Genomic DNA, 27,589 nt, shown 5'->3' on the forward strand with positions numbered 1-27,589 from the left:
GGGGTGGAGGCTTGCTGTGTGGTAGCAGAGAAAACAGTGACTTGGGTGGCTGGAGTCGTTGACAATTTTTTGGGGCCTTCCTCTGACACTGCCTAGTATATTGGTCCTGGATGACAGGAGGCCTGGCCCCAGTGATGGTAGTGCGAACAGCCCAGCACCTCTGTAGCGCCTTACGAGCAGTTACAGCAACCGGTCAGGATGCTCTCGATGGTGCAGCTGTATAACATTTTGGGGACCCATGCCAAATATTTTCTTCCTGAGGGGGAAAAGGTGTTGTCGTGCCCTCTTCACGACTGTCTTGGTGCGTTTGGACCAGGAAGTTTGTTGATGTGGATGTGTGACACGTTTAGAACTCATACAGTGGGCCTACTCACAAAATCATTCAGAATATCTGGAGACATTTTATGTACCTCTTTTGGGTAAAGTAAAAGGAGAGGAAAATGTTACATACCATATGTACATCAGAGTTTAAAGTCACATTCTGAATCATCTTTATTTATGCATGAACTATAGAGTATATTCCCCCATTACTAAACCAGAACCAATCTCCCTGGTGTAGGCCTAAGAAACCTATTTTTTCCCTTATTAGTTTACGCATCAGCTAGGTTGGTGATAAAGATCAATATGAGAATGACAATGTGTATGTGAAAGCTGATTAAAATGCATAATAACAACAACTTTAACAGGCTGTCATTGACAAATAAAAATAGACCATCACTCAGTTTGTGGAGTTCAAGATTGTTTTTTTTATTAACAATGTATCCCTTTAATAAGATTGTATGCTTCTTTAGGTCAGCAATGCCCCAAAGCACACTATACACATTATACAAGGGAAACCACGATTCAAGCAAAAAACACACAAAAAAAAAAATCATTAAATTATAATACAGTCTCAAGGAAAAAATATAAATAACTCTTCTCATCTCAGTCACTCTGCTATGGTACAGATATAATAAATAGATCCGACATCACTCAACAGACCTATAAATCACCCTAGGAGTCCACTTGTGTAGCAGCATAATAGCAAAACTAACCAATAGAAACAGAAACCTGTTCCCATGGAAACCTTACAGCAATCCATAAATGATCACGTCACCCTGTCCTCTCATCTCAGCCAATGATCGACAGCAATATCTGCATTGTGAAAACAACTTAGGGACAATTACTTTCCCCAGTTTGCAAACAAGTGATGGCAACCTATTATGATTTAAGACAATGAAACTATTAGAAGCATTTGGAAGAAATAAATTAACACTTTTCAGAAACAGTGACAATGATCTAATATTACAGTTTTGACATGCCGTTTGTACATGCAGTGAGAGCAGAGCGAAGCACGGAGGTAGGGTTTCTGACAACCTCCATAAAAAGAACCAATGAAAAGGTGTGAGAACCCAGCTGTTGCCACTGTCAGAGGCAGTGTCCTTCCAAACCAGGGTCAGAGATAGAGGAATACAGAAAGGGTGACAGAGAGCAAGCCACAGCAGTTATGTTCCATATGTCCAGATGGGGAAAAAAAGAGTGATGGTTAAAAAAAAAAATGTTTTAAAAACACTACTGATGTTTGATTGTCTGACAGTCTATAGACAAATAGAAAAATGGTTGTTTAAACAAGAATGAGTCTTTTGATCATAAGCAGAGTTGGAAATAATTAACTTATGAGATCACAGCACAACCATCTCTAGCAGAAACCGACTGAGGGTATGACTATGAGGGAGGCTTCTAGAACCTTCTGTAGTGTTTCCATTATGAGGGAGAAGAGGATGAGTCCAGCACTGACTAGGATGGACTGAACATGCCCTTTTCATTTCATATCAGCATACACCAGAGCAAGATCACATTTTTCAAGACTTAGTCATATTTCATCCAGCTTGTGTTTAGGTTAAGTGTGATGTGTTATGTAGTTGATGCGTCTCCTGTGATGTCTGTTGGTCAGGCTTGTACATCCGTCTGAAAACAGCATTTGGTAAAACTGCTTCCCCTGTTGGCCATAGGCAGGAACAAAACTAGACGTGTCAGGTTTCATTTGTTCAGACAGTCAATCTCCTCTTTCTCAAGCAACTGGAGACAACACTTTCACACATTCTTTAACATCCATGATCCCTTCCTTCTCTCACCCATGCTCCCTCCATCTTGAACTTCAGCAAAATTTCTCCCCTCTTTTTTATCCTTGCTATTCTCTCCATCCCTCCCTTTTTTCACTATGTTGCTCTATGTGAGGGTTGGAGGGAAAGCAGCGTCTCAACAGGGAGGGGAGGACAGAGACGAGGAAAGTCAGAACTTCGTGGGAGGGTCTATATCCACTCCGACGGGCTTTGGTGGCTTCGACAGGATCGCTTCTGCTTCCTCGTACATCTGAGGGGACAGGATGTGACATGAGCATGGAGGTCAGAGGTCACAGGAGATGACTGTCATAACCACTAACGTAATCGGAAGTGTAGGGGTTGAGGAGCGTCGGTCTCCTCTCTCTGCCACTCAACCCATCACACATTCATCCTAGCTACTAGAGAAGATCTGAAAGGATGTATAAGCAATATAGCAAAAACAAATCCACCTAACAAAGACGTGGAGCTATTACCATAAACCTATCTAATTCTTCCAGATCAACATAAGTAACTAGAGATAGGGGCTAGGAATGAATTTGGGACTGGGGAGAAATGGAGAGACTGTATAGAAGAGGACCTTACCTGTATGAAGTGTACGTCCTGAAAGAGTTCCTGTATGAAGCGTCGAGATGGCAAGCGGAACATACAGTGGGCCAGCAGGTGAGACACCTCAGAGTACAAACAGATATCATCAAACGCATAGGGAAACTTCTCTTTTATCCTGGAGAGAAAGAAAAAGCAGACACCATTAAAGCTCCAACGCAGCCATTTTTTTTTTGCATCTTAATATCAAAATAATTTCTGGGTAACAATTAAGAACCTTTCAGTGAATGTTTTCAATTAAAATGGTCAAAAAAATAAACAAATCCCTTCATAGCAAAGGGCAATTTCTCAAGCAAGAATTCTGCTCGGACTATCTGGGAGTGGAAAACTGGAAATGAGCTATGGATGTGGTAAATAGGTCACTGGAACTCGACATAAACAATGGAAATGCCATGGAAACGTGTGGGGGAAAAGATCCTGAATCTCCTCACTGCCCCTCAACAAAATTAGCCTACATTTAGGCTACTGTTTTTTATAATAACCTATTTATTTATTTATTTTTAAATCTGTGTAATGCTTGTCAACCTCAATACATGTTCATGTCATCGTCACCAACCAACTGCATTGCAGTTAAAAATGACTAACATTTACTGATTTCTCTATGCTAGCTATACTACCAGCTTATACGAACAAGAGTTAGCATTTAGCAGTCACTTCTTCTAAACCTGAAAAGGGACTACAGCGAAAACAGCCAAATATATCCAAATCGGACTTTATTAACCACAGTGTGGGCCTTTTACAATGTATCCATCATGACGGATTTGACGAATATCCACTTAGATCAGATTTGTTGTATGTGGGCCAATCAGCATTCTTCTATCCCCCCAGTCTGCGTTCCATTGACCTCTTTACCACATCTATTGGCAAAGAGGTTTCAAACTCTTTCTTATTGGTCTATTAACTAATTTACCGCATGATGATGTCACCATGGAAGGCCATTATCATAATTCTCACAATTTCACAGTATTACTCCAAACTCAGTGTGGAACTGTATATAAAACACAGGAAAATCTGTGTTGGGGGGAGGGGGTTTAATTGTGTGTGTGTGTGTCTTACGTCAGTAGTCCTGTCTCGTGTCCCTTGGTTCCTACAGAAGAGCTGAGGTTGATGACGAGGCGAAGCACCTCCTTCCTCAGCAGAACCCGACAGGCTGGGCCATCTTCAGATATTGCCTTGCCACCTGACGGACATACACAACAGCCTATCGGAGCCCACTCGCACAACATGACGAAATCAGACATTTTGATCTGAATTAGAATGTTCAACAAAGGTGTACAATATGTAGTCTGTGCGTGTGCTGCAGACAGCCTCCTGAGACTGCAGTGTGTGTGTGCATGTGTGTGTGTGCATGCGTGTGTGCATACCTAGCACTATGTCAGCGGGAGTAGGTGTGCTGCAGACAGATCCCTGTGACACAGCAGCGTCGCTGCAGCCGGAGACGCCAGAGAACTTGGACTGAGGCATCACCTCCAGACGATGGCTGGTCTGACTAGACCACGGAAAGTCTATGTAGTCTATGAAGAGAGATAGGGCGGGGGGGAGGGGGGGGTAAGGTAACCACTCTGAGTGAGTGTGTGTGTGTTCAGAGTAGTTGGTGTGTGTGTGTGTTCTCACCAGTGCGGGTGTGTGCGTTGTTGATCTGAGGCTGTGTGTGGTAGCCCAGTACAGTAGCTCCTACACAGTAGAGACAGTTGTCGTCAGTGTGTTCCTGTAGACCAGTCTCCTCTGGACCCAGGATATGGTTCTGGTTGTTCTCTCTGCTGGCCATCAGCTCTGAGATACTGAACTGCTGCTTCAGCAGTGGGATAGGAGGATAGGGACGACCACCGTCACCTACAGTACACAGGGCATAGAACAGTCACACCTACTGAAACTGGCAGTAAACCATCTCTACCATTCACATTAAATCATCATCACTATCCACCCATCTCTCAATCCCTCCCTCTCCTTCCTTACTGTCTGAGTCTCCAAAGTAGAACGGACACTTCTCGTCGGCAGGCGGGCTAGTCCTCTGTTGGAAGTAGGGCGTGTCTCGGATGTAGAACATGTCGTTGATGTCCATGGGCAGCGCCAGGCCCACGTAGTCGTCGTTACAGCCGTAGGTGGCGCTGGGCACCATGGAGCGCACCGACGAGCAACGCTGCAGAGTGATCTGGTTGATGGGGCTCAGCAGATCCTCCTTGTCCAGAGACGCAAAGCTCAACGCCTTCAGAAACCTGCCGGGCGGAGGGAGACGGGTGAGAGAGAGGGGTGACAAGAGGGCGAGGGGAGTGAGGGCAGACACAGACAGACGTAGCTATATGGCGAGAGAAGTAGAGAGAATGGAAAAACTCTGACAAAGAGAGAAACACACAAAAACACATGGAAATGTGGGGCTCCTAATCCACACCACAACTACACAGTGCCATCTATAAGACAGCAGGGTTCATCTGCTTGAATCTATAAAGGGAATCTAGCCTCCTAGTCTTATCAAAACAAAACTGTGGGAAGGACAGTCAACACTAAGAAATACCTAAGAAACTGTGTTGCGTAAGCAGAAACTGAGTAGTAGGGATGTGACAATTGGGAAAAAAATGTCTTAACGTTTGAACTGCAATTCGTTTTTTCGATAAGAAAAATGAATACAATTCCACATGAATTCACAACGCTGCTGCCAGCAACAGTTTGGGTCTCACGGTACGTCCCATTCAGATGGTTAAGCATTGCACCTGTACTACCATTACTGTACCCCAATTCCACCTAGCAACGTTTGCATTTCCTTCTCAAAGTATTGCCATACAGGACTTCGCTGCTGTCTCTTGCCTTCGCCCTTTTTCTAACGGTTAACAACGATGACGTAGCGTTGGAGCGTCAAACACCAAAATGATTGATTCCTCGACTCCTTGCACGTCGACTGCCGGTGTCAACTCCCATTTATGTGCGTCAAGATTCGATTCCGAACGGAGGACACTTGATTATTTGCCGTACTTCCGAGAAAACAAACACTTGCATCTTTCACAGCGAGAGAGAGGACAGAGTGTGGAGGGGCACAGTATAGGCAGGTCAGCCACTAGGCAGAGTCAAACCGTGCACTAGGCCTATCTATCGGCAATCAAAAACTATCTCGCAATTTCTTGGCTTGCAATTTCAGTAAAGCAGGGTATATCATCAATGAATAGGCTAGGATGTTGAGATGCAACACCCCTCTCTCAGTCACACACAGTTTCTGCGCATGTGCACGGGTTCACTTCACGCTGTTCACAGAGTGGTTGCCAGGTCACCAAAACAGTGGAGAAGTTGAGCCTCGATTGTCGACTCCCTTAGTTGCGGAACTTGACCCACTACGTCGTTTACTTCCTGCATCTACTTTCTGTATCGTTTTTTTTTGGTTAGTGATTTTTCTTAACATTAAGCATTTAAGGACACCAATTTCAACACAGGAGGGAAACTGCTCTACAAAATGGAGGCTAGGTTGGTCCACCCACCAAGGCATAGAGATGGACATCCTGCGGAGTGGCTGGACAGCTGGACAGCTGACCCTCTTAGCAGACAACCTGAGAGACCACCAGCACACACACACACACACAGCTGTTACTGCTCTGAACCAGAAGAGAGAGACACCGTTGCTGCTATAGATGACTAATAACCGGAGTTACAACACACAAGCACACAGAGCCATTACCTCTAAACACACACGCCACCGTTACAGCTAGAGACTACAGCTAACCCTCAGACAAGCTGACAGACCAGCACATCCAGGTATCTAAAGGGGGAAGGGGTGGACACTACTGGAGTGGTCCACCCACCGAGGGACGTAGGCTCTGGATGGCCTGCGGTGGGCATCAGAGGGGCGGGGGGCTGGACAGCTCACTCTCTTAGCAGACAACCTGAGATACTCCACCTCAGTCTGCTTCTCTCTGTCTACCGACCAAGACTGGGCTGTGGGGAAGAACCCTTCAGGAGCCCAAGCTGAGCTAGAAAGAACAGAGAGTTCAATGACCTCACAAACCAGCACACAACACCCACCCACATAAAAGACACAGATTAAAAGGAGAGTGGAGAATGATTAGACAGAGTAGAACATTGATATGACCAGTCACATACAGACAGACACCTATGACCTATGACTGAGAAAAGCATGAGCAATGGCAGCCAGCAGCCATGATGGGCAGTGAAAACCCACCAGGAGAAGTTGTCCTTACTTGTGCGAGTTCAATGTGCGAGTGTGAATATAGGTGTGCGTTTGTATATGCATATTGCATTTCCCATATATGTGTGCAGCGTCCAGATACGTCGCACACTACACATAAGGTATCTTACCTGCGCGGCGTTAGCCTCGAGTCCAGACTACCTGTCTTCATAGTGATCGTGTCAGTGAAGAGCACGTCTTTAGCGGGCGACGCTAACGACTCACTATGGGACAGAGACGGGTGGATCCTCTGCTGCTGCAGCCTCTTCAGAGTAGCATAGCCCAGTGCATCCCGCGGGCTGGTGTACATGAAACTGCAGTCTGCAAGGCTCTTAATGGCCGCCACCGAGGGAGACTTGAGGCTCTGGGCTCTGCGGGGGAGGGTGTGTGAGGAGCCAGGGGGGACCAGGGAGACAGAGTTAGACTTGGAGAGAGGCAGGTGGTTGGTGTGGGCCTGGGTTGGGGCGAGGGTGTACAGCGTTTTGACCGTCTTGGCCGAGACCACTGTGTCGAGGCTGACACAGTCCGACAAGTCTGGCTCGGCATGCTCAGGGTTTCCCACAGTCTCGCGGGAGGGGCTGGAGCTCATGGAGCTGATGCCGCTTGTGGTGGTGTCTGTGTTGAAGCTCTGACTGCGGCTTTTAAACTGAGTCCCTCCCCCATCTCCTCCCGCTAGACGTTCCCGGCTACTCTGCTCCCTGGACGGGGGCTCTCCAGGACCCCCCAGCCCAGACCCCCCTCCACCAGCCCGGGATAGCCTCCCCTCTCCCAGCTGCTCCTCAGACCCCCCCACAGAGTCCCTGATCCCCACAAAGGAGGTTTCCAGGCTGACTGTGGGACTCTTGGGCATGCCTCTCCCATTGAACACAGACGTAGTAAACACATCGCCTTGAGACGAGGAGTAGATGGAGGGCTCCGTTACCGTCCTGTTCCTCCTCAGCCCTCCCAGTTTGGGCTCGGTGGGGGTGCGGCTGCCCCCCATTGACTTGGGGTCGCTGGTGGAGCGCAACTTTTTGCTGGGGAGCGACAGGGAGTTGAGGAAGCGGTTGCGTACAAAACGGGTGGAGGCCAGGATGGTGAAGGGGCTGCGGTCCTTCATGGGTTTGGAACGCAGGTAGAGGGAGGCGTCGTCTGATTGGTCCAACATCTCAGACTTGTCATCATCCAGGATGTACATGTCTAAATACACATGACAAACATTACACAACATACAGTACCAGTCAAAAGCTGACACACCTACTCATTCAAGGGGTTTTCTATTTGTACTTTTCTCTACGTTGTAGAATACAAACTATGAAATAGCACATATGGCATCATGTAGAAACCAAACAATTGTTAAAGATTCTTCAAAGTAGCCACCCTAGACAGCTTTGCACACTCCTGGCATTCTCTCAACCAGCTTCACCTGGAATGCTTTTCCAACAGTCTAGAAGGAGTTCCTATATGATGAGCACTTGTTGGCTGCTTTTCCTTCACTCTGCAGTCCAACTCATCTCAAACTCTCTCAATTGGGTTGAGGTCAGGTGATTGTGGAGGCCAGGTCATCTGATGCAACCCTCCATCACTCTCCTTTTTGGTCAAATAGCCCTTACACAGCCTGGAGGTGTGTTTGGGGTCATTGTGATAGTGGGATTAAGCGCAAACCAGTAAACCAGATGGGATGGCGTATCGCTGCAGAAAGCTGTGGTAGCCATACTGGTTAAGTGGGCCTTGAATTCAAAATACATCACTGACAGTGTCACCAGTAAAGCACCCCCACCTCCATGCTTCACAGTGGGAACTACACATGCAGAGATCATCCATTCACCTACTCTGCGTCTCATAAAGACATGGTTGGAACCAAAAATGTCATTTTGGACTGAGACCAAACGACAGATATCCACCGGTCTAATGTCCATTTCTCATGTTTCTTGTCCCAAGTAGGTCTCTTTTTATTTCATTATTGTTGTCCTTTAGTAGTTGTTTCTTTGCAGCAATTCGACCATGAATGCCTGATTCACAGTCTCCTCTGAACTAGAGGTCGACCGATTATGATTTTTCAATGCTGATACAGATTATTGGAGGACCAAAAAAGCCAATACCGATTAATCGGATGATTTAAAAATATATATATATTTGTAATAATGACAATTACAACAATACTGAATTAACACTTAATATAATACATCAATAAAATCAATTTAGCCTCAAGTAGATAATGAAACATGTTCAATTTGGTTTAAATAATGCAAAAACAGTGTTGGAGAAGAATGTAAAAGAGCAATATGTGCTACGTAAGAAAGGTAACGTTTCAGTTCCTTGCTCAGAACATGAGAACATATGAAAGCTCCTTTTAACATGAGTCTTCAATATTCCCAGGTAAGAAGTTTTAGGTTGTAGTTATTATAGGAATTATAGGACTATTTCCCTCTATACCATTTGTATTTCATTAACCTTTGACTATTAGATGTTCTTATAGGCACTTTAATATTGCCAGTGTAACAGTATAGCTTCCGTCCCTCTCCTCGCTCCTCCCTGGGCTCGAACCAGCAACACAACGACAACAGCCACCACATCGAAGCAGCGTTACCCATGCAGAGCAAGGGAAACAACCACCTCAAGGCTCAGAGCGAGTGAAGTTTGAAACGCTATTAGCGCGAGCTAACTAGCCAACCATTTCACTTCGGTCACACCAGCCTCATCTCGGGAGTTGATAGGTTTGAAGTCATAAACAGCGCAATGCTTGACGCACAACGAAGGGCTGCTGGCAAAACGCACGAAAGTGCTGTTTGAATGAATGTTTACGCGCCTGCTTCTGCCTACCACCGCTCAGTCAGATACTTGTATGCTTAGTCAGATTATATGCAACACAGGACACGCTAGATAATATCTAGTAATATCAACCATTTGTAGTTAACTAGTGATTATGACTGATAGTTTTTTTATAAGATAAGTTTAATGCTAGCTAGCAACTTACCTTGGCTTACTGCATTTGCGTAACAGGCAGTCTCCTAGTGGAGTGCAACGAGAGAGGCAGGTCGTTATTGCGTTGGACTAGTTAACTGTAAGGTTGCAAGATTGGGTCCCCCGAGCTGACAAGGTGAAAATCTGTCTTTCTGCCTCTGAACGAGGCAGTTAACCCAACGTTCCTAGGCCGTCATTGAAAATAAGAATGTGTTCTTAACTGACTTGCCTAGTTAAATAAAGATTAAATAAAATAAAAAATCTGCTCCCAAAAATACCGATTGAAATCGGCCCTAATTAAATCGGCCATTCCAATTAATCGGTCGACCTCTACTCTGAACAGTTGATGTTGATATCTGTCTGTTACTTGAACTATGTGAAGGAGTTATTTGGGCTGCAATTTCTGAGGCTTATAACTCTAATGAACATATACTCTGCAGCAGAGGTAACTGGGTCTTCTATTCCTGTGGCAGTCCGCATGAGAACCAGTTTCATCATAGCGCTTCATGGTTTTTGCGACTGCACTTGAAGACACTTTCAAAGTTCTTAAAGTTTTCCATGTTGACTGATGTTCATGTCTTAAAGTAATGGACTGTCGTTTCTCTTCGCTTATTTGACCTGTCCATAATATGGACTTAGCCCTGTTTGGTAAAAGACCATCTTCTGTATACGCCCCTACCTTCTCACAGCACAACTGATTTGCTAAAATGCATTAAGGAAAGAACTTACAATTTAACTTAACACACGCCTGTTAAATGAAATGCATTCCAGGTGACCACCTCAAAGCTGGTTGAGAGAATGACAAGAGGGTGCAAAGCTGTCATCAAGGCAAAGTGTGGCTATTTGAATAATCTTTGTTTGTTTAACACTTCTTGAGTTACAACATGATTCCATATTTGCTATTTCATAGTGTTTGTGTCTTCACTATAATCTACAATGTAGAATTTTTTTGAATTTAAAAAAGTTGATCGAAAACTTTTGACCGGTAGTGTACAGTATGTGAGAATTCTGTTAATTCTACAATGTAGAAAAAAGTACACATAAAGAAAAGCCCTTGAATGAGTAGATGTGTCCAAACTTTTGACTGGTACTGCACATGACAGAAAATACACACAAAACAAACAACAATTATTCCATGCTTAAGAACACCTACAGAAGCTACATATATCCATAATATATACAAATTGAATGGGGGAAAAAAAATAGTAAAGAAAGTGCTACTGAGGATGTGTTTAACATAAACTGTCCTTGTTGCCTGGTGAAGAGTTTCATGGTTAACTCACTGGGTTGGGACTCGCTCTCGCTATTGTGCCGGGAGCTGGTGGACTCGGAGTTGAGACTGAGCGTGCTCGGTACGGAGGAAAGTTCAGAGGTCATCGGTTTGTCCACCTCGTCTGGGGTAACGGGCCACAGTGTCTGGCGACTGTGTCTGACTGTATCCCAGCCATACTGTTTCAACACTTCACAGCCCTGCCGCGTCTTGGAGATCACGCCAACGACGTACACGCACGTTCTGGAGGGAGAGAAAACAGACATGAGACTGTTGGCGAGACATCAGGTTCATCTCTGTGTGCGCGTGTGTCCCCTTACCCCCGTACGGACAGGACCTCGCAGTGTTGTGCCAAGGCCAGGATGTCAGGGATGACGTTCTCCTCCTGAAGCAGGTTCAGACCCCAGTTTGATGACCCAATGTTACCCTGGAAACAGACATACATTCACTATCATTAACACAACAGACCCTGGGAACCAATGTCAGAGCACTGGAGGATGCAGACGGTCTATAATATCTACCCAAGAGAAAATAAAGACCATTATGAACCAATGGTGTGTTTTTTTTCTTCTTTACTGTAACTGACAACACGTGTACTTATCATTCAACGTTGTGATGTGTGTGCCGAGTGGTTAGGGGGACTGACCAGAGCCCAGAGGGCTGCCTTCAGCTGTTTGATGCCCTCCCAGGTGTCCAGCATCGGGGAGCGAACCGTGTAGCTGAGGTCAGGGACCACGCTCTGGAGAGCGTGAGACAGTCGGTAAGATACCAAAACCCATAAATTTGTCACATTAAGAAAGCCCTTTGTATAAAGCAGAGTTACCTGAGTCTCTAGTAGGTGGCAGCCTGTCTTGTCATGGACTAGCTGACCATACAAGTGCACAGGAAGATAAACATTTGGTCTCTGTAACCTAGAGACAAAAAACACACAAAGACAATGTACTCATGTTCAACAACTGAGAAAAATAAATACAGTTGGCTCAAGATCACATCCAATGGATTTTTTGGTGGTGGGAGAGAAACAAGGTATGCAGACTTTACAGTTGTTTTAGCCCAACACAGCTTCCATTTATCTAAACAAGACTATGAAGCGCCAAATCAGGCAAGTTAGTGCTAGGCCAGGACAAAGGCCTGCACACAGTGCCTGCAACCCTCCTGGACCAGGGCTGGTGACCACTGGATCATGGCTAACTGTCCAGCTTAGCAAGGTAAGCAGTCTCACCTTTGGTTGCTACGTCTGACGTAGTTGTCTCCGTCCACAGGTTTCCGGTATGTAGTTAACGCTTCATTCAACTGCTCCTCAATCAGATCTACATACTTCAGGTTGTATTCCTGTTCACCACAGTCAGGGAGGGGGGGGGGGGGTACAGAAAACGAATCATTAGTGGATTACATTTGTGCCGATATTGAGAGTTTTAAAAACAATCAAGAGAGTTAAAGTTGCACTACGCAGAAATCGCTCTTCCATTTCCTGGTTGCTAAATTTCAAATATTGTGCGACAAAATAAGGAAGAACAGTGTAGGGAATCATTATACCATCTAAACCGCTGTCAAATATATCTTTTCCATAACCAACAATATTGTATGTTCAGCTGGTGTACAAAATCGAAAGTAAAAGTTGCAAAAACTAAACACTTAAAGGAAAGCATAGCGCACATTGAACAGATCTATCACATCTAAAACTGGTTCTATAACACATTTCTATGTGAATTTGGTCGAGTCGCCCAAAAAGTTATATTGCAGCTTTAAAATGTCATTTGATTTAGAAATCTGTCTTTATGTTCTTGTTTACTATCTGTGAATGATTGTTTTGTACTGTGTTTTGTGTGGACCAATGGAAGAGTAGCGGTTGCTGCTAACGGGGAAATGAATGAACGAGCAGGCTTACCTTTTGCCATCTGTCCAACTGTTTGCTGACGTAGCCCCTCTCATTGAGGTAGGAGAAGCCCTTAGGAATAGACAGAAACCTGCACAAAGGACACTGGTTTTTAGAGGTGGAAAACAACCTCTCAGCACACCCGTGTGTCTGTGTATTCATGTGTGTGTGTGTGTGTGTGTGTGTCAGACTGACCTGAGGAGCAGCAGAAGGCCCTTGTCTCCCAGGTGGGTCAGAGCCGGTTTGAGTTGGATCAGAGCATGGAGGTTAGCCTGGGGCGACACAATAAAACATAATGGAGCCGTTAAGGACAACAAAATATAACATCCACTCCATACCCCTCATTCTTCCATTCCCCAGCCCTCTGCTCATCGTCAGCCCTCTCCAACACTCTCCCACCTTATCCTCGCAGGCCTCGTCCAGTATGTCAAGGGCTTCCATGGAGACTGCCTTGCTGTGGTCGTGCAGCTGGGTGACCAACAGCTCCATGCCCCAGTTACTGAAGAACTCCACCCCTGCCCTCAGCAACACACGCAGGTGCTTGGTGGCATACAGCCTGCACGTCTGTGTATTGACACAGAGGGTGGAAAAGAGGTTGTTCAGGATCAGTATTGTTTCAGCAACAACCTATCCATCATCACCCACATTGAAGCCTGTGCATCCATTCATCCATCCCTCCCGCCTGGGTAAAGCCTTACATCAGTGGCAGCAGTGAGGATCTTGGAGAGAATGACTCTGGCCAGTCCATCCGTGCTGTAGTCCAGAGTAGACACAGCCAGTTTCAACACAGCGTCCTGATTCTTCACAGAGCACAGGTTCAGCAGACTGAGGAGGAGAACACGCACGGAATCAGGCAGTTGTCTGAGCTGTGTCTCAACTGGAACTCTATTCCCCACAACCTAGACATTCAGTAGGAACCCAGTCCAAGCAATGGATTTTTGGCACTCTAATAGCCTACTGCCTGACTCATCTGGCCAATAAAAATGGAGCTGCTGTTATTTAAACCAATCAGTGTTTTCCTCCTGTTCAAGTTCACGCTGACAATTTTTAAAGGGCAATAGTCCAGACTGACCTCTGAAAGAGGCCGCACTTCTCCAGCAGTTTAACCCCGTGTGGGTGGGCCGAGAGGGTCCCCAGGAACAAGTAGTAGTGCTGGCTGAGGGTGGTGAGCAGCCCGTTGCTCTGGAGACAGCGGTCAGGCTTCAGACCAGAGGACAAGGACAGCCAGGCCACCATGTCCTTCACCAGCTCCTCCAGGTACGCCTGACCATCCTGGGAGAGGGGAGAGGTGGAGGGTGGACAAAAGCCATGAGGAAAAAAAGGCTATTGGTTTGGGGCTAGGTCCATTTCAAAGCTACCTTTCTTTAAAAAAAGGTGACACCAAAATAAAAATGTGTCCCACATAGAAGTTTCCTCAGCACCTTTATTTTTCTGCTCTATTTCCTCACCTCATCAGACTCTATGAGGAACTCGATGAACTGGCATCCCACCACAGTGAGCTGTCTGGCTTTAGGATGGTCCAGCTCCAGCCCTGCATACAGCTTACTGCTGGGCTTATAGAAGTACAGCAGTCTCCGCACAAACCTGGACCACACACACACAGTTATAAAAAGGGGGACACCTTACCACAGTCAAGCTCAGTATTTCACGAGTTGTCGTAGTGAATGGAAGGTGGGTCTTACTTGTGCATTTGTTCATCTTTGTTGTTCCTGAGGTTAACGTTAGGCCACTGGGAGGGGAAATCCAAAACATATATGAAATGTGGCAATAGCAAATCAACCAACTGAAACACACTCCCAGTCAGTCTTCTACAATTTTTATAGTATTGCTATGACTGACCTTGAGGATAGTTGCGATGAGGAGCCAGTTCCAGTCAAGGTTCTGTTTGTGGTTAAGGATCTGACTGTCTCTCAGGTTCAACATCAGGGCTTCCTCCGTGTCCTACAACACACACGCAGTTTGCGTCACTGAATGTTGCTAAGGAAGGCTTTGGGGCTATAGGTGAACAATGAACCTAGATGGCAAAGATGTCTGTGTGAGGCATACCTTAATAGCATAGATGTCTCGGTGTACGCGTGTGTGTGTCTCTCTCCGGTGGTGTGCAGACACAGACTTGCGGACAATGTGATCCAGATACAGACTATGGGGTTTGGGTCCTTGTTTCTTCTTGTCATGGAAGCGCTTCAAGTGGTTGACAGCCGCACTCGCCCGTCTAAAAATACAGAAAAGTAGCCCAATTTTTAAAAAATCAGAGCAGTGAAAAAGTGAGTGATTGCGTGCATGTGTGTGTGTGTACACTCACAGGCGTTTCTCCTTGGGGATGTCAAAAGAGGCAGCCATGTTGATAAGGGTGGGCAGACAGTGCAGGTGGTGACTGTGGGAGTGAGGGAGGATGGTGTTGGCCTAGCGATAGAAAGAGAGTGCAAAAGAGAAAATGTGAGAGAACGTGAAGCAAACACATAAACCATTTATGCACAGCTGAATGAAGGCAACTACCAAGTACATACATGTCCTCAAATAGAGCCACATCAACAGCAGAGCAGCACGCTCCTCAGAAGGAGCTACAGTGGCTATATACGGTATATCAGAGAGCCGTGTCCCTGTGTGTTACCATGTGTAGCAGTTCTCCCAGTAGGATGGTGGCTCTCACTGATATCTGGTCCTCACTGCTAGTCACAACTTCTACTAGACCCTAGTGGAGAGAAAGAAGAGAAGGAGAAAAATGAAAGTACGAGCAAGAAATAATATCCACAATCCGTGAAAAAAATACAATCTCATGTTTGGGCTTTCCCGTCTCCATACCTCTAGCAGGCAACTGGAGATGAAGGCAGCCAGTACCAAAGCCAGGTAGTTATCCATCAGGTCAGGCCTGAAAAACACAGCAGGACAAACAAGCAGACATTATAGCCACAGGAGAGATGGTGGTTGGATCTGAGAGGCACCCATATTCACAGTTTTTGTCAAGTGTGTAGTAAAAGGTATATAACATGCTATTCTATACGTTCTATATTGTACATTCCTGTGGGTAGAATGCATTTCCTACCTGGGAGCATAAAGCGATGTTGATTAATTTATTTAAAAAAAAAAAATATTATTATCTGTGGTGTCATGCGTCACCTGGATCTGGCTCGATGAGGCAGAAGGACTTTAGCCTCCGCAGCCACAAAGCCATCAGACAGTCTCCAGCTGTCCTGGCACCTACTGGGGTCTACAGGGGAACACAACACGCATCGACAAAATAAACTATTTAAACCTAGCAGTTTTTGTATGCATGTTTGATAAATGTTTATAACCAGGGCATTGAAAAGCTAATATCACTCACCCACGCTGAGAAGTGCTTCCGTAAAGTCCTGGGTTACAATGGGGAGAGGTAGCCTAAATATCTCATACAATACCTCCATCAAACCTTTCTGCAGGGGGAAAGGAGAAAGGTCAGAGACACAAATAGTCATTCTCGAAGAACAGATCGAGAAGGCATACTTTTCATTATATTTATTTAAACAAATCTCATATTTCAGTACCCACCCTCACTTCCACATTTGGTATAGACAGCAGACCAATAAGGGATTGGATCCCAGAGTTCCCGGCCCTACAGAGGTTAATGATCCCTGGATCGCAACGGAGACAGAATCTACCATTAACACATTCATGACTTGGCAGCAAAAGTGAAGACAGAGAGCAAACAATGCGATACTAGCTTAAAGGGAATCTACTCAGCATTCTCTTCAGAGGGGTATTTGAGCGTTGACCCATTCAAAGCTGTTGGCATTAAACAAATACTAACGGTACAATTTCAAGTCATGACCCACAATGCAAAGAGAACCAGCCGAGCCAAACTGAATGGAAAGCTGAAGAGAAAGAGACTCACCAGACCAGGAGCGGAAGGCAGCTACTATAGCCATCCTGCTGGACAGGAAACGAGCATCGCGGTCCTCCCTGGTTACACACACAACAGGATCACAATCTACACGACATAGGGACACATAACACACTAAACAGAACATTGGAACAGAGCCTCTGTTTACAACACACACACACCACTTACTTGAGCTGGATCTCTGATGTGTCTGCATTGTGACGGTAGTGGAAGTCTGTGAAAGGTGCTAGGATTTGCTGAAAGAGCAGAACACAGGTTCATACACAGAACAACAAAACATTTCTCTATGTATTCATTATCAGCAAGGCTAAATAACGTCCCAATATCATGAGTGGATTTTTTTTCTCCTATTGCTGAGATTCCACTTAAATTCCACTTTTCCATGGTTCCACTTTTTCCTGGTTGGACATTCCAAGTCATAGGGACACAGATATTTCTCCAAACAGATCACATACATTATCCGTATTGATCCATATGATCACATAATCCATATTATAATATTTGCATTCTTCTTCCATAAGCTTGTTAAGACTGAGTGGTTACTGGAGTGGCCATGCTGCAAGTATGAAAGGGGGGGGTATCAGTTTACACACAGACAGGATGTGTTGGAGAGAGAGGCTTTAGAGGGCTGATGTAACTGATCACTGTAATCTCCCTGGGAAAGAGAAAAACAACCCAAGGGTGAATCCTCACTGGCATGGTTAGTGGCTGTGTCTAAATAGTCTACACTGACCTCCTCTCCTAGGCTCTGTTCCTCAGCCTGCACTCTGCACTCATGGGAAAGAACGGTACAGGTGAAAGCCAATTCCCAAGAGGCTTCCCATGAAAATGAGTAAGAACACACTATATTGCTTTTACCTATCCTGGAGACGAGGAGAGACAGTCACCGCCGACTGACAAAGTGTGATGTGTGACTGGGACTGTGTGAACCACTAGTTTGATGCCTGTATGTACATACTGACACGTGCATGGCGGCTGTGCGTACCTCCAGCTCCACATCATTGCGAACATATTGCCTGGTGTGTGGATGGTTGAGCAGGTGGAGGATGGTGGTGATCAGAGCCTCATTGATGCGGCTCAGCTGACAGTCGATCACACTCTTTAATATGGTGCTGAGACCCCCCCTATTGGCCACTACCTCTGGGTTCTTCAACGCTGCATAGTATGGTTGACATAAAGACAGTGTTATTAAACAGTAACTATGTGTGTAACTTCAGGATGGTTCTCTCAGTGCCGAGGCTCCACACACCAAGTTCGCAGACGATGGCAATGGCAGCGCGCACCATGCGGTCCCTCTCCTGCAGCCCGTCTGTTCCCACGGCAATCAGAGAGTTGGTGACAGAACTGGGGAACAGTAGAGCGTTCACTGTGATCATCTAGAGACAACGAGAGAGAGAGAGAAAGAGATTGAGAGCAAAGGTTACAGCACTAATTTTGCACTTCAGTTTATTTTAGAAGCAACATTACAGCAAATAGGTCACACAGCGTGAGTGCCACTTTCAGAAGGTGGTGGGTCTAATCTGTGTGTGAGTAGAGAACGTCTTTAAAGTCTAGGCCCTTCCTCCCAGACACTTTCTCCGGATTAATCTAATCAAGCTAAGCCACATTAACTGGCAAGGACACAGACCACCAGCTGGAAGAGGCCAGCTGGCTAACCAACCTGGGTTAAGTAGGCGACTGTCAATGTAGCTTAGTATTATAGGTAGCTGCCAAAATAAATTTACTTGAGTAAATTGGGGATAGAAAATATATTGAAAGAAGGTGCTTCCACACAGTTGCGGTTCCTGAGTTCAGCAATTAGCATCCTATCATGCACAAAAATGTCTAGTTGCCCATTATTTTGGCTACCATGGCTAGAAGAGGAGATCTCACTGACTTTGAAAGTGGGGTCTCAAAGGAGCATAGGAGGTTTAAAGGGTGTGTGTATGTGTCAGTCACCAGAGCTCAACCCAATTTAGGGATGAGCATTTTAAAATTATTTCACTATTCAAATAATACCATGATATTTTCTCAGATATAGGGATGATTTCACTATTCAAATAATACCATGATATTTTCTCAGATATAGGGATAATTTCACTATTCAAATAATACCATGATATTTTCTCAGATATAGGGATAATTTCACTATTCAAATAATACCATGATATTTTCTCAGATATAGGGCTAATTTCACTATTCAAATAATACCATGATATTTTCTCAGATATAGGGATAATTTCACTATTCAAATAATACCATGATATTTTCTCAGATATAGGGATGGGCACGGTTATTCAAATATTCAAAACTCAGAACGGACATTAGTATTCATTTTCTTTAGAAATTAAAAATAGGCCTATTTTAAGAATGAAAGGCTTTGTCTAAAATTCCTCTATGTGACACTGCTACATAGCCTACAAGGATAGACCACTACATTCAATATTTCCGTTTCACAAGTGCCGCTTGTTGTTGTCTGTCAATCAAAAGCGGCACTACAGTCAGAGGCTCCATGAGTAGAAAGTAAAGTGGGAGATTTCTAAACGATGCCAAATGGAATCCATGTCTCAATTGTCTCAAGGCTTAAAAATCCTTCTTTATCCTGTCTTCTCCCCCTCATCTACACTGATTTGAAGTGGTTTTAACAAGTGACACCAATAAGGGATCATAGCTTTCACCTGGTCAGTCTGTCATGGAAAGAACAGGTGTCCTTAATGTTTTGCGCACTCAGTGTATGCAATGATTGGACAGATATTCGAATAACAGTGCCCACCCCTAAACTAAATTAACACTTATTGGACATTCTAGAGAGGTGCCTAAAGACAGCGTTTTCCACCCCCATCAACTAAACACCAAATTATGCAATTTCTCATGGAAGAATGGCGTCGCATCACTCCAATAGTTGCAGGCACTTGTAGAATCTATGCCAAGGCGCATTGAAGCTGCTCTTCTGGCTTGTGGTGGCCCAAGGCAATGTTAAGAAACTTTGTTGGCGTTTCCTTTATTTTGGCAGTTACCTGTACCTTCTTCAGGTTTCTCTCTGATATCCAAGATTAACCTATTGACAACACTAAGACCATGTTCAGTATTTAGGCCTATATAGTATTCATTGTATATAGTTAGAATTACGTGTAATAGTTGTGTGTGTTAGCATTTACAGTAAACTGCAGAGAATGTAGGGGAAAAAAATATGCAAACTATCCACACACTCACACCAACGCAGATCACCCAATAACAGCCAGTGCTGGTACTATGCTCCTATTCTGTGCTGCCAGTGAACATACGAAAATCAAGTAGACCTGCCAATTTAAGAGAACGTGCACTGCAAATCCGAGATTCAACTCGCGCGCGTAGCACGTGTCGAATTGGGGTTCTATCCCGCTCGTGCGTGCTTTGTTTGCGAGTCTGACCGCAATTATAGAATTGTACCAAATCAAGTCTATAAAAGGTTGGAATACTTTCTTGACAGCATTCCATTTACACATATAGTAAAAGTCACTAACAATATCTAATTAGAGAGAACACACAAAGGGCCTTTATTGTTGGAGATTACATGTAGTGTAGAATTGAAATCATTATCTATTACATTTTTCTTAGCACATGGCCCCAAGTTTAGTCTCTATTGTAGAAGAACGCTTGTCACCTCTCAAACAGGGCCAATCACAAGTATTGGCTTTTTAGACACGGTTCCCAATTAACACTAAAAGCAAAATAATTTTGAAAACACAACAAAAACAAATGAGTGCATCGACACAGACCGCAAACTGGCTACACGAAGGTTAAGTAGGCTACCGCAAAGTGAATCTGAACGCTGTTCGCTAGAAGAGTCCGGTGTTTCAGCCGATGTAAAGGTGCCTTTCGTATTTCCTTGCAGCGCATACATAATTTCAGATTTTCGAAATTGATATAATCTCAAATCTAGTGCAAATACAAGTATTACCACTATAGCTAATAATCGACACTCCATTCTTCATCGCGCAGTTTTCTGAACTCCCGACTCAATTTAATGCCAAAATGTTTATATTTATTTTTGATTATACTTATACGTGGATCATAATTACAGTTACAGTCTCAGGTTGCGTGATCCTCGTAATGTTACGTGGGAAATACAACTAATGGGCCGCAGAATTAAATGCATATCACACTCGCACAAATGCGAGCAGTTATTTGTCGTATTTGCATTTTATTTATTTATTTCACTAGCAAATGCGAGTGAACTGCTGGCACTTTAGAGCCCACTATCTTATGTTCGCTAACGTTAGCTTGAAATAATTAGTGTTTACCTTTCTACAACACACGGAGTAGAAAGGGATTTGTCCATGTGTTTACGTACAGCTGACAGTTGCAAACTCAGCGTCACAACAAACAGGAGGGGCAGACACGGGATAGCTATGTCGAATAGCGATGTATTTATCTCCATGTCCGTTGACACCAACTCCATACATGTATGTGTGTTGCAGCTCGAGAATCGGGATGTTATATTTACTAAGTGGATTAATTTTTTATTAAAAATGTTTTAAAAAAATACAATAAATGATACAAATCAGGCCCCATTCATTTCTGCTGTACTTTTAACTCGATCTCGTATCTGCTTACATGGACAGAGAATTGCGTAGTTGGTACGCAAAATGCATGCATGTTGGCTGGTCCCCTATGCAATAATTTAAATTATAAACTGGGTGTTTCAAGCCCTGAATGCTGATTGGCTGATAGCCATGGTATATCAGACCCTATACCACAGGTATGACAAAATATTTATTTTTACTGCTCTAATTTGGTTGGTAACCAGTTTATAATAGCAATAAGGCACCTCGGAGTTTGTGATATATGGCCAAGAAACCAAGGCTAAGGGCAGGGTCCAGGCACTCCGCGTTGCGTCGTTCACAAGAACATCCCTTAGCCATGTTATATTGGCCATATACCACACCGCCTCGGGCCTTATTGCTTAATTATACACATGATTTTACAGAACAAAATATGAAATTAGTGCAATATGAAGAAAGCAGATTTACCTTTCTGACCAGTCGGAGGGCCTGAGTCCTCTCCCCCTCATTGCTCTGCTGGATGTCAATGCACCTGATCAAAGCATGACATCACAGCCACGGTTCATATCACACCAGGTTATACATCATCATGCTATCACTATGGAATAATAGTCCCCATGATTCTATGCTACCTCTGATGGAGTAACAACTTTGCAAGCAACAGACTACCACAGTAGTAATACTCTAGTGCAACAACTTTTAACTCCCTTAATTTTATGAACTACATTGTTGTAAAATATGTTAAACATATGTAACATGCAGGCAACTGTCAAAATAAAGGAAAAACTTGAGTAAATGAGGGATACTAAGTATATGGAAAGCAGGTGCTTCTACATAGGTGTGAATCCTGAGTTAATTTAGCAATTAAATAGTCCCATCATGCTTAGGGTCATATATAAAAATGCCCAGTTGCCCATTATTTTGGCTACCATTGCTAGAAGAGATCTCAGTGACTTAAAAAGAGGGGTCTCAAAGGAGCATACAGGGTTTAAAGGTTGTGTGTATTTGTCTCAGTCACCAGATCTCAACCCAATTCAACACTTATGGGAGTGTGTCCCTGTGCAGGTGTGGTGACGCGACAGAGTATCTCGCTCACCTGGCAATCAAGTAGTCCACCTGCAATCTGAGGACCTTTTGCAGCACGTTGCTGTCTCTGATGAGGTACCTCAGAACCCTCAGACCTGCAGCACGCACCTCCTTGGCCTCATTCAGCAGGGCTAACCGCAGGCTGGGGAGGGACACAAAACACAGCTTAGATTGACACGAAATGGCAACGTACACTTACGGACACAAAATGGACACTCGCATAGCTTGGTCCCAAAAATTGGTTACAATGACCTATTACTAATTTGGATATGTTCCACCAACAATGGAAGTGCTTGGATAAAAATCATCTGTAAAATAGCATTTAAAGTGTTCTAGGTTACACTATATGGGACTACTTACCAGATGATGATTTCTTCATATGTAAACCCAAACTTCTCCTCGCAGTGGCCAATGCTGATTAGCAGCTGAAACAGAGAAAGACTGGACTTACAATCAGTTGACAGAGGATGCATTGTGTCCTTTGGCTGTCCATAACAATACAGAGCGAAGACATATAGCAAACATATGTATTGAGACAGAGACCCATATATTTGGGGTATGTACATTACATTTACAGTCACAAGGATTTTTTCCCTGATATTTAGTAAGGCAACATTACATCAAGGACATGTTTATTACTTGTTCATAGCTTGTATGGCCATGGCATCTTTTGCACAGTGCGACAAACTGACAAAATCTTCAATTCATAGTGTTTTAATGCTTTAAATCAATGCGCTTAAACAGTTTGCTGTAGGGTTGAAAATAAGTCACCGTTCACACTCCGTAAACCCCAGTGCAGGGTGGGAGCGGAGTGAGAGGGATAGGGAGTAGGTCAGTGTGTGAGTGAGTTTGGAATCAGCAGTGATGTCAGAGCCCAGGCAGGCAGGAGAGGTCGGGAAAGGGGGGCACTGAACATGCTACAGGGGGATTAGGTCACCTCTCGCTGTCCTGGAATCCTTAAAAGGAGCTGCAGGCCTCAACACCACGCTCACTCACTCTGTCCAGCGGTAAACCGAGAGTCAGGTGTATACACACAGCTCAGACCAACTGTATCTGGTAGCTGCCTTCACCTCTCTAATCTTGCATAGTGTTATTGTCCTGACACTAACCTATCAGGACAGGACATGCTAAGTTATAGTGGGGATGTCACAGGCTTGGAATACCAATGTTTATCTGTTGACATGAACGTTTCAAAAAGTCACCATACAATTTGACTAAACATCTTCCACTAAACATCTGATTGTCGATAACCTCACTGCAACTATTAGAATAATATCCTTGACATGGTGTGGCACCTGGAGGGACACTAAGCCTGCAGATCTACTTGCAACAACCTTGAAAAACAGTGACCACATGCAACATCTCCAGTTTCAAAAGAACAACAATTACCAACAATCTCTGGTTTCAAAGTCAGAGTGCTGTTGACGCACATGAGGTTACAGCTCTGCCCCATGGCCAGAGCTCCTATTACCATCACTGTCAGCATCACAATGACAAACTCAGCTAGGCCTGACTGCAGGAGCTGAGGAACAGCGGGCCAAGGAGAGGTCAACGGCTACACATAGAAGAATATGTTCAGACGCATCTCAATACTCTAAAGTTGCTTCCTAAATAAAAGCTAAATTAACCTAAATGAAGGTTGCATGTCATGTGGCTTTGATCAGCCCTAGGTGGATATCAGCAGCCTAAAGTAGTTTCATCTCCTCTCCTTCGTCAGCACTGATTTGAAAAGCTAGGTGAAAGCAATAGTGTATATCTGCCGGTAATTAACTGTCACCTGACCAGTTGTATCACGTTGGTCAGGATGATGAAGCCACTAGGTGAAGATAGGTGGAAGTGACATTTGACCCAACTAAGAGCTTGAATGCACAATGCAGCACCAGACACCTAAACCAAACAAAACTTTGACTACTTAAGATGCAGCTATACACTGAGTGCACAAAACATTAAGGACACCTGTTCTTTACATGACAGACTGACCAGGTGAATCCAGGTGAAAGCTATGATCCCTTATTGGTGTCACTTGTTAAAACCACTTCAAATCAGTGTAGATGAGGGGGAGAAGACAGGATAAAGGATTTTTAAACCTTGAGACAATTGAGCCATGGATTGTGTGGCATTCAGAGGGTGAATAGACAAGACAAAAGATTTAAGTGCCTTTGAACAGGGTATGGTAGTATGTGCCAGGCGCACTGTCAAAAACCCAGCAGCGTTACAGTGTTTCACACTCAACAGTTTCCTGTGTGTGTCAAGAACAGTCCACCATCCAAAGGACATCCAGCCAACTTGTCACAACTGTGGGAGGCATTGGAGTCAACATGGGCCAGCGTCCCTGTGGAACGATTTCAACACCTTGTAGAGTCCATGCCCCGATTAATTGAGGATGTTCCGAGGGCAAAAGGGGGTAGTGCAACTCAATATTAGGAAGGTGCCCTTAATGTTCTGTACACTCGGTGTGTGTGTGTCATTAATTGGCCATACGATTAACAATATACCATCTCCAGTCCATATTGACCAACACTGGATATTCATGACCAGCTTCAGCAGACCAAACGCTTCCTCTGATTATCCACATTAATCGTGATCTTACTAGTCCCATTTGTGCTTTTCATTAGTTTGATCTCATGTTAAAGGGATACTTTCAGATTTTGGCAATGAGGCCCTTTATCCACTTCCCCAGAGTCAGATGAAATCATGGATCCCATTGTGTCTTTAGCTAGCGCAATTGCTAACCAGCGTTATTGCAATGATTGGACTTCCAGTCATTGCGCTGATGCTAGTTAGCAATTGCGCTACCTATATTAAAACACTTAATTTTTTCCCCGATTACGAGTATCATCCGATCCGAATGTCAATTTACAGATACGATTACGAGTATGACCATGTCGGCACTTATAAGCTGTGATATTTTATTTTAATTATTTTAACTTTGACCCTAAACCTATTACAGACAGTCCAACAATGTTACGTTGGGGCACAATACAGCAAAGCTAAACCATGCACTTCAATAATGAGGGCAACTGCCATGACCATCATTACATAAATCAGTAATACCTTTATGAAATTGTTCAGGTGGCCCAGTTTCCGCATGTTGGTGACGCCGTGTGGCTTGGCAACATTTTGAAGAATTTCACGCAAGTTGTCAGAGGGTTCTGTAAAAAAGAAGGGAGTTGAAATACTAACAAAACATCAAATCTTTTTGATATTCCAGTAATACTGAACCAATGCACATATATCGATATCGAACATGAACTTGTTTTAGCTGGTCACACCAATGCACTGTGAACAGTAAACACACCCTGGACATCTAAATAGAAGGCATGTTTAGGCAGGGTCGAAAGTAGGAAGTTCCTTCTGCTTTTCATCTCATTCACCTCAACCATGACATGGTAGCTAAAAGATACATGCACATAAACACACCTAGCTACAGTATCTCATATAATTCCATCTGTGTCAGGCTGGGGTTATGATAATGATGCTCAGGCAGCAACTCAACTAAGCTGCTTTGGATCCCAAACTGCAACCTATTCTATGGCACAGTGAAAATGTGATGCAATTTGACTTCCCACAGGTATATCCATGCTCTGCCCCCCGATTCAGAGGGGTTGGGTTAAATGCAGAAGACACATTTTGGTTGAATGCATTCCGTTGTTCAACTGACGAGGTACCCCCTTCCATCTCATACATTAAATACTGTGAGGGTAGAACTGGTGTTAGCGAAGATACATACATACAACTGAAGGCAGTTGTTCACAATTAACGTTACATGCTTTATCCTTATTAAAAACATGATTGATGAACTCCTATTCATCTGTTTACAATCTGTCACTGGAGTAGAAGCAGCATCGGAACAATTTGAGGGCATGGTTGTAGGATGCAAGTGATTGCATAGGGACATTACTGAGTCAGGGACTTCCATCACAGGAAAAGTGAAACACTGGCAGGGCAGGAGTTGACACACTGTGTTGGAAAAGCCATCAGAGTGTATTAGCTTCTGGCTAGTAAATACTCATACTCAATGTCTATTTAACCATGAACTCGAGTGACGCCCACCGCCGGTTTCAGCTGGAAGTTAGCTAGCAACTGAGTTGTGAACGACCTTCAGACAAACCTAGCGGCTGTATGATTGACCGTGTTTACGTTAGCTAGCTACAATATTTTAAAAGCTTGCTAGCTTACCACATTACAATCCTAGGAATGTAGCTAGCTATATAACTAGCCACACGCCCAAATAATTAGCCAGCTAACTCAACCCAGTCACAACAAATACATTGTATAGCAAAGCAAGCTAATACTAGTCACTAATCAAAACAACACAGGAGCATTATCTTGCCTATGATAGCTAGGGCGTATTCATTACGGAAACCGTTGAAGAACCAAACAGAGCAAAACGAGCGTTTATTCGGCATATTAAAATAACGTTAGGTCCCTCCCCGTTTCGCTCCGTTTAAGAAACGTTCTGCAACAAAAATCGGCGTAATAAATACGCTCTGGTGTTTAATTAGTCAAAACAGTTGTGTTTTGCAACTAAAAATAGATTTTGTATTGGACAAAAATCAGTTAGTTCCCTCCCGGTTTCGTTCAGTTTGCATCCGTTTAAGAACGTTTTTTAACATAATCGGCGTAAAACATACACCCTTGCTGACGTTACGCCTCTTTGGTGTTCCTTAAGATTCTGCAAGCTGGTTATCAAAGTATTCAACAACCAATAAGCCGTATAAGGTATTTTCAGCCATTTTCCAGCCCCATCACCACCATATATTGCTGCAAACATTAGCATCCATTTGTACAATAATCGCTTTCACTTCGTGTGAATACTTTCTGCTTAACGTTACCTCTGGTCAGATCGAGCGGTACGTTCTCTTCCCCACTGTCATTCCGACCTGTCAAAAATAGACAACGGGGACATTGTAAGGAAACACACCTGGGTCGTCAGAAACTAGAGTAAATAGTCATTTACAATTTGAAGTTTATAAAGCCTACGTCGGGGTGAGTATTTCAAGCTTACCTCGCATCCGAAGACTTCGGATCGGACGGCCGCGGATGCTGACCGCCATGTTTCCAGGAACATACACAACACCGGAAACTTCGTGAAATCTCGCGAGATAATAAGGATTGGTTTATCGCGCATTGACTAGTAC

At 44.1% G+C, this 27,589-nt stretch overlaps 1 protein-coding gene across 7 annotated transcripts; it reads right to left on the minus strand.

The window, feature by feature from the left end:
• Positions 1 to 722: 722 nt before the first annotated feature.
• LOC110525929 (rapamycin-insensitive companion of mTOR) lies at positions 723 to 27,589 on the minus strand. 7 transcript variants are annotated; one of them, XR_016496665.1, is made up of 40 exons: positions 27,457 to 27,589; positions 27,284 to 27,331; positions 25,503 to 25,600; positions 22,809 to 22,873; positions 22,459 to 22,590; positions 21,831 to 21,894; positions 18,089 to 18,215; positions 17,825 to 17,994; positions 17,008 to 17,075; positions 16,831 to 16,898; positions 16,488 to 16,570; positions 16,285 to 16,372; positions 16,080 to 16,170; positions 15,765 to 15,831; positions 15,574 to 15,654; positions 15,265 to 15,365; positions 15,009 to 15,174; positions 14,802 to 14,903; positions 14,645 to 14,691; positions 14,411 to 14,546; positions 14,035 to 14,234; positions 13,661 to 13,787; positions 13,362 to 13,526; positions 13,158 to 13,234; positions 12,975 to 13,053; positions 12,309 to 12,418; positions 11,910 to 11,997; positions 11,733 to 11,825; positions 11,407 to 11,513; positions 11,100 to 11,329; positions 7,005 to 8,052; positions 6,491 to 6,658; positions 6,170 to 6,238; positions 4,662 to 4,921; positions 4,320 to 4,538; positions 4,070 to 4,219; positions 3,762 to 3,885; positions 2,685 to 2,823; positions 2,115 to 2,352; positions 723 to 1,978 (listed from the first exon to the last, which is right to left on the minus strand). XR_016496665.1 is itself a non-coding variant. In XM_021606450.3 (39 exons), exons 1-39 carry the CDS (start codon positions 27,503 to 27,505, stop codon positions 2,272 to 2,274), a joined length of 5,385 nt encoding a protein of 1,794 aa, XP_021462125.3. In that variant the 5' UTR covers positions 27,506 to 27,589; the 3' UTR covers positions 723 to 2,271. The 7 variants fall into 7 exon arrangements, 3 of the variants coding, with proteins under 3 accessions (XP_021462125.3, XP_021462126.3, XP_021462127.3); XR_016496668.1 differs by having other exon boundaries at positions 6,367 to 6,658; XR_016496667.1 differs by having other exon boundaries at positions 723 to 2,352; positions 6,367 to 6,658.

The sequence above is a fragment of the Oncorhynchus mykiss genome, chromosome 6 (assembly GCF_057628025.1).
Source record: "Oncorhynchus mykiss isolate SJ-2025 chromosome 6, ASM5762802v1, whole genome shotgun sequence".
Classification (NCBI taxonomy): Eukaryota; Metazoa; Chordata; class Actinopteri; order Salmoniformes; family Salmonidae; genus Oncorhynchus; species Oncorhynchus mykiss.

What these genes read in the sequence shown, in the direction of transcription:
- LOC110525929 (XM_021606450.3), bottom strand. Translation starts at nt 27,505, where the DNA reads ATGGCGGTCAGCATCCGCGGCCGTCCGATCCGAAGTCTTCGGATGCGA. An exon ending in TCCAGAGCCTACGTCCCTCG is followed by an intron (nt 6,239 to 6,490) that starts GTGGGTGGACCA and finishes GTGGTCTCTCAG; the next exon opens with GTTGTCTGCTAAGAGGGTCA. An exon ending in AGGACGTACACTTCATACAG is followed by an intron (nt 2,353 to 2,684) that starts GTAAGGTCCTCT and finishes CTGTCCCCTCAG; the next exon opens with ATGTACGAGGAAGCAGAAGC.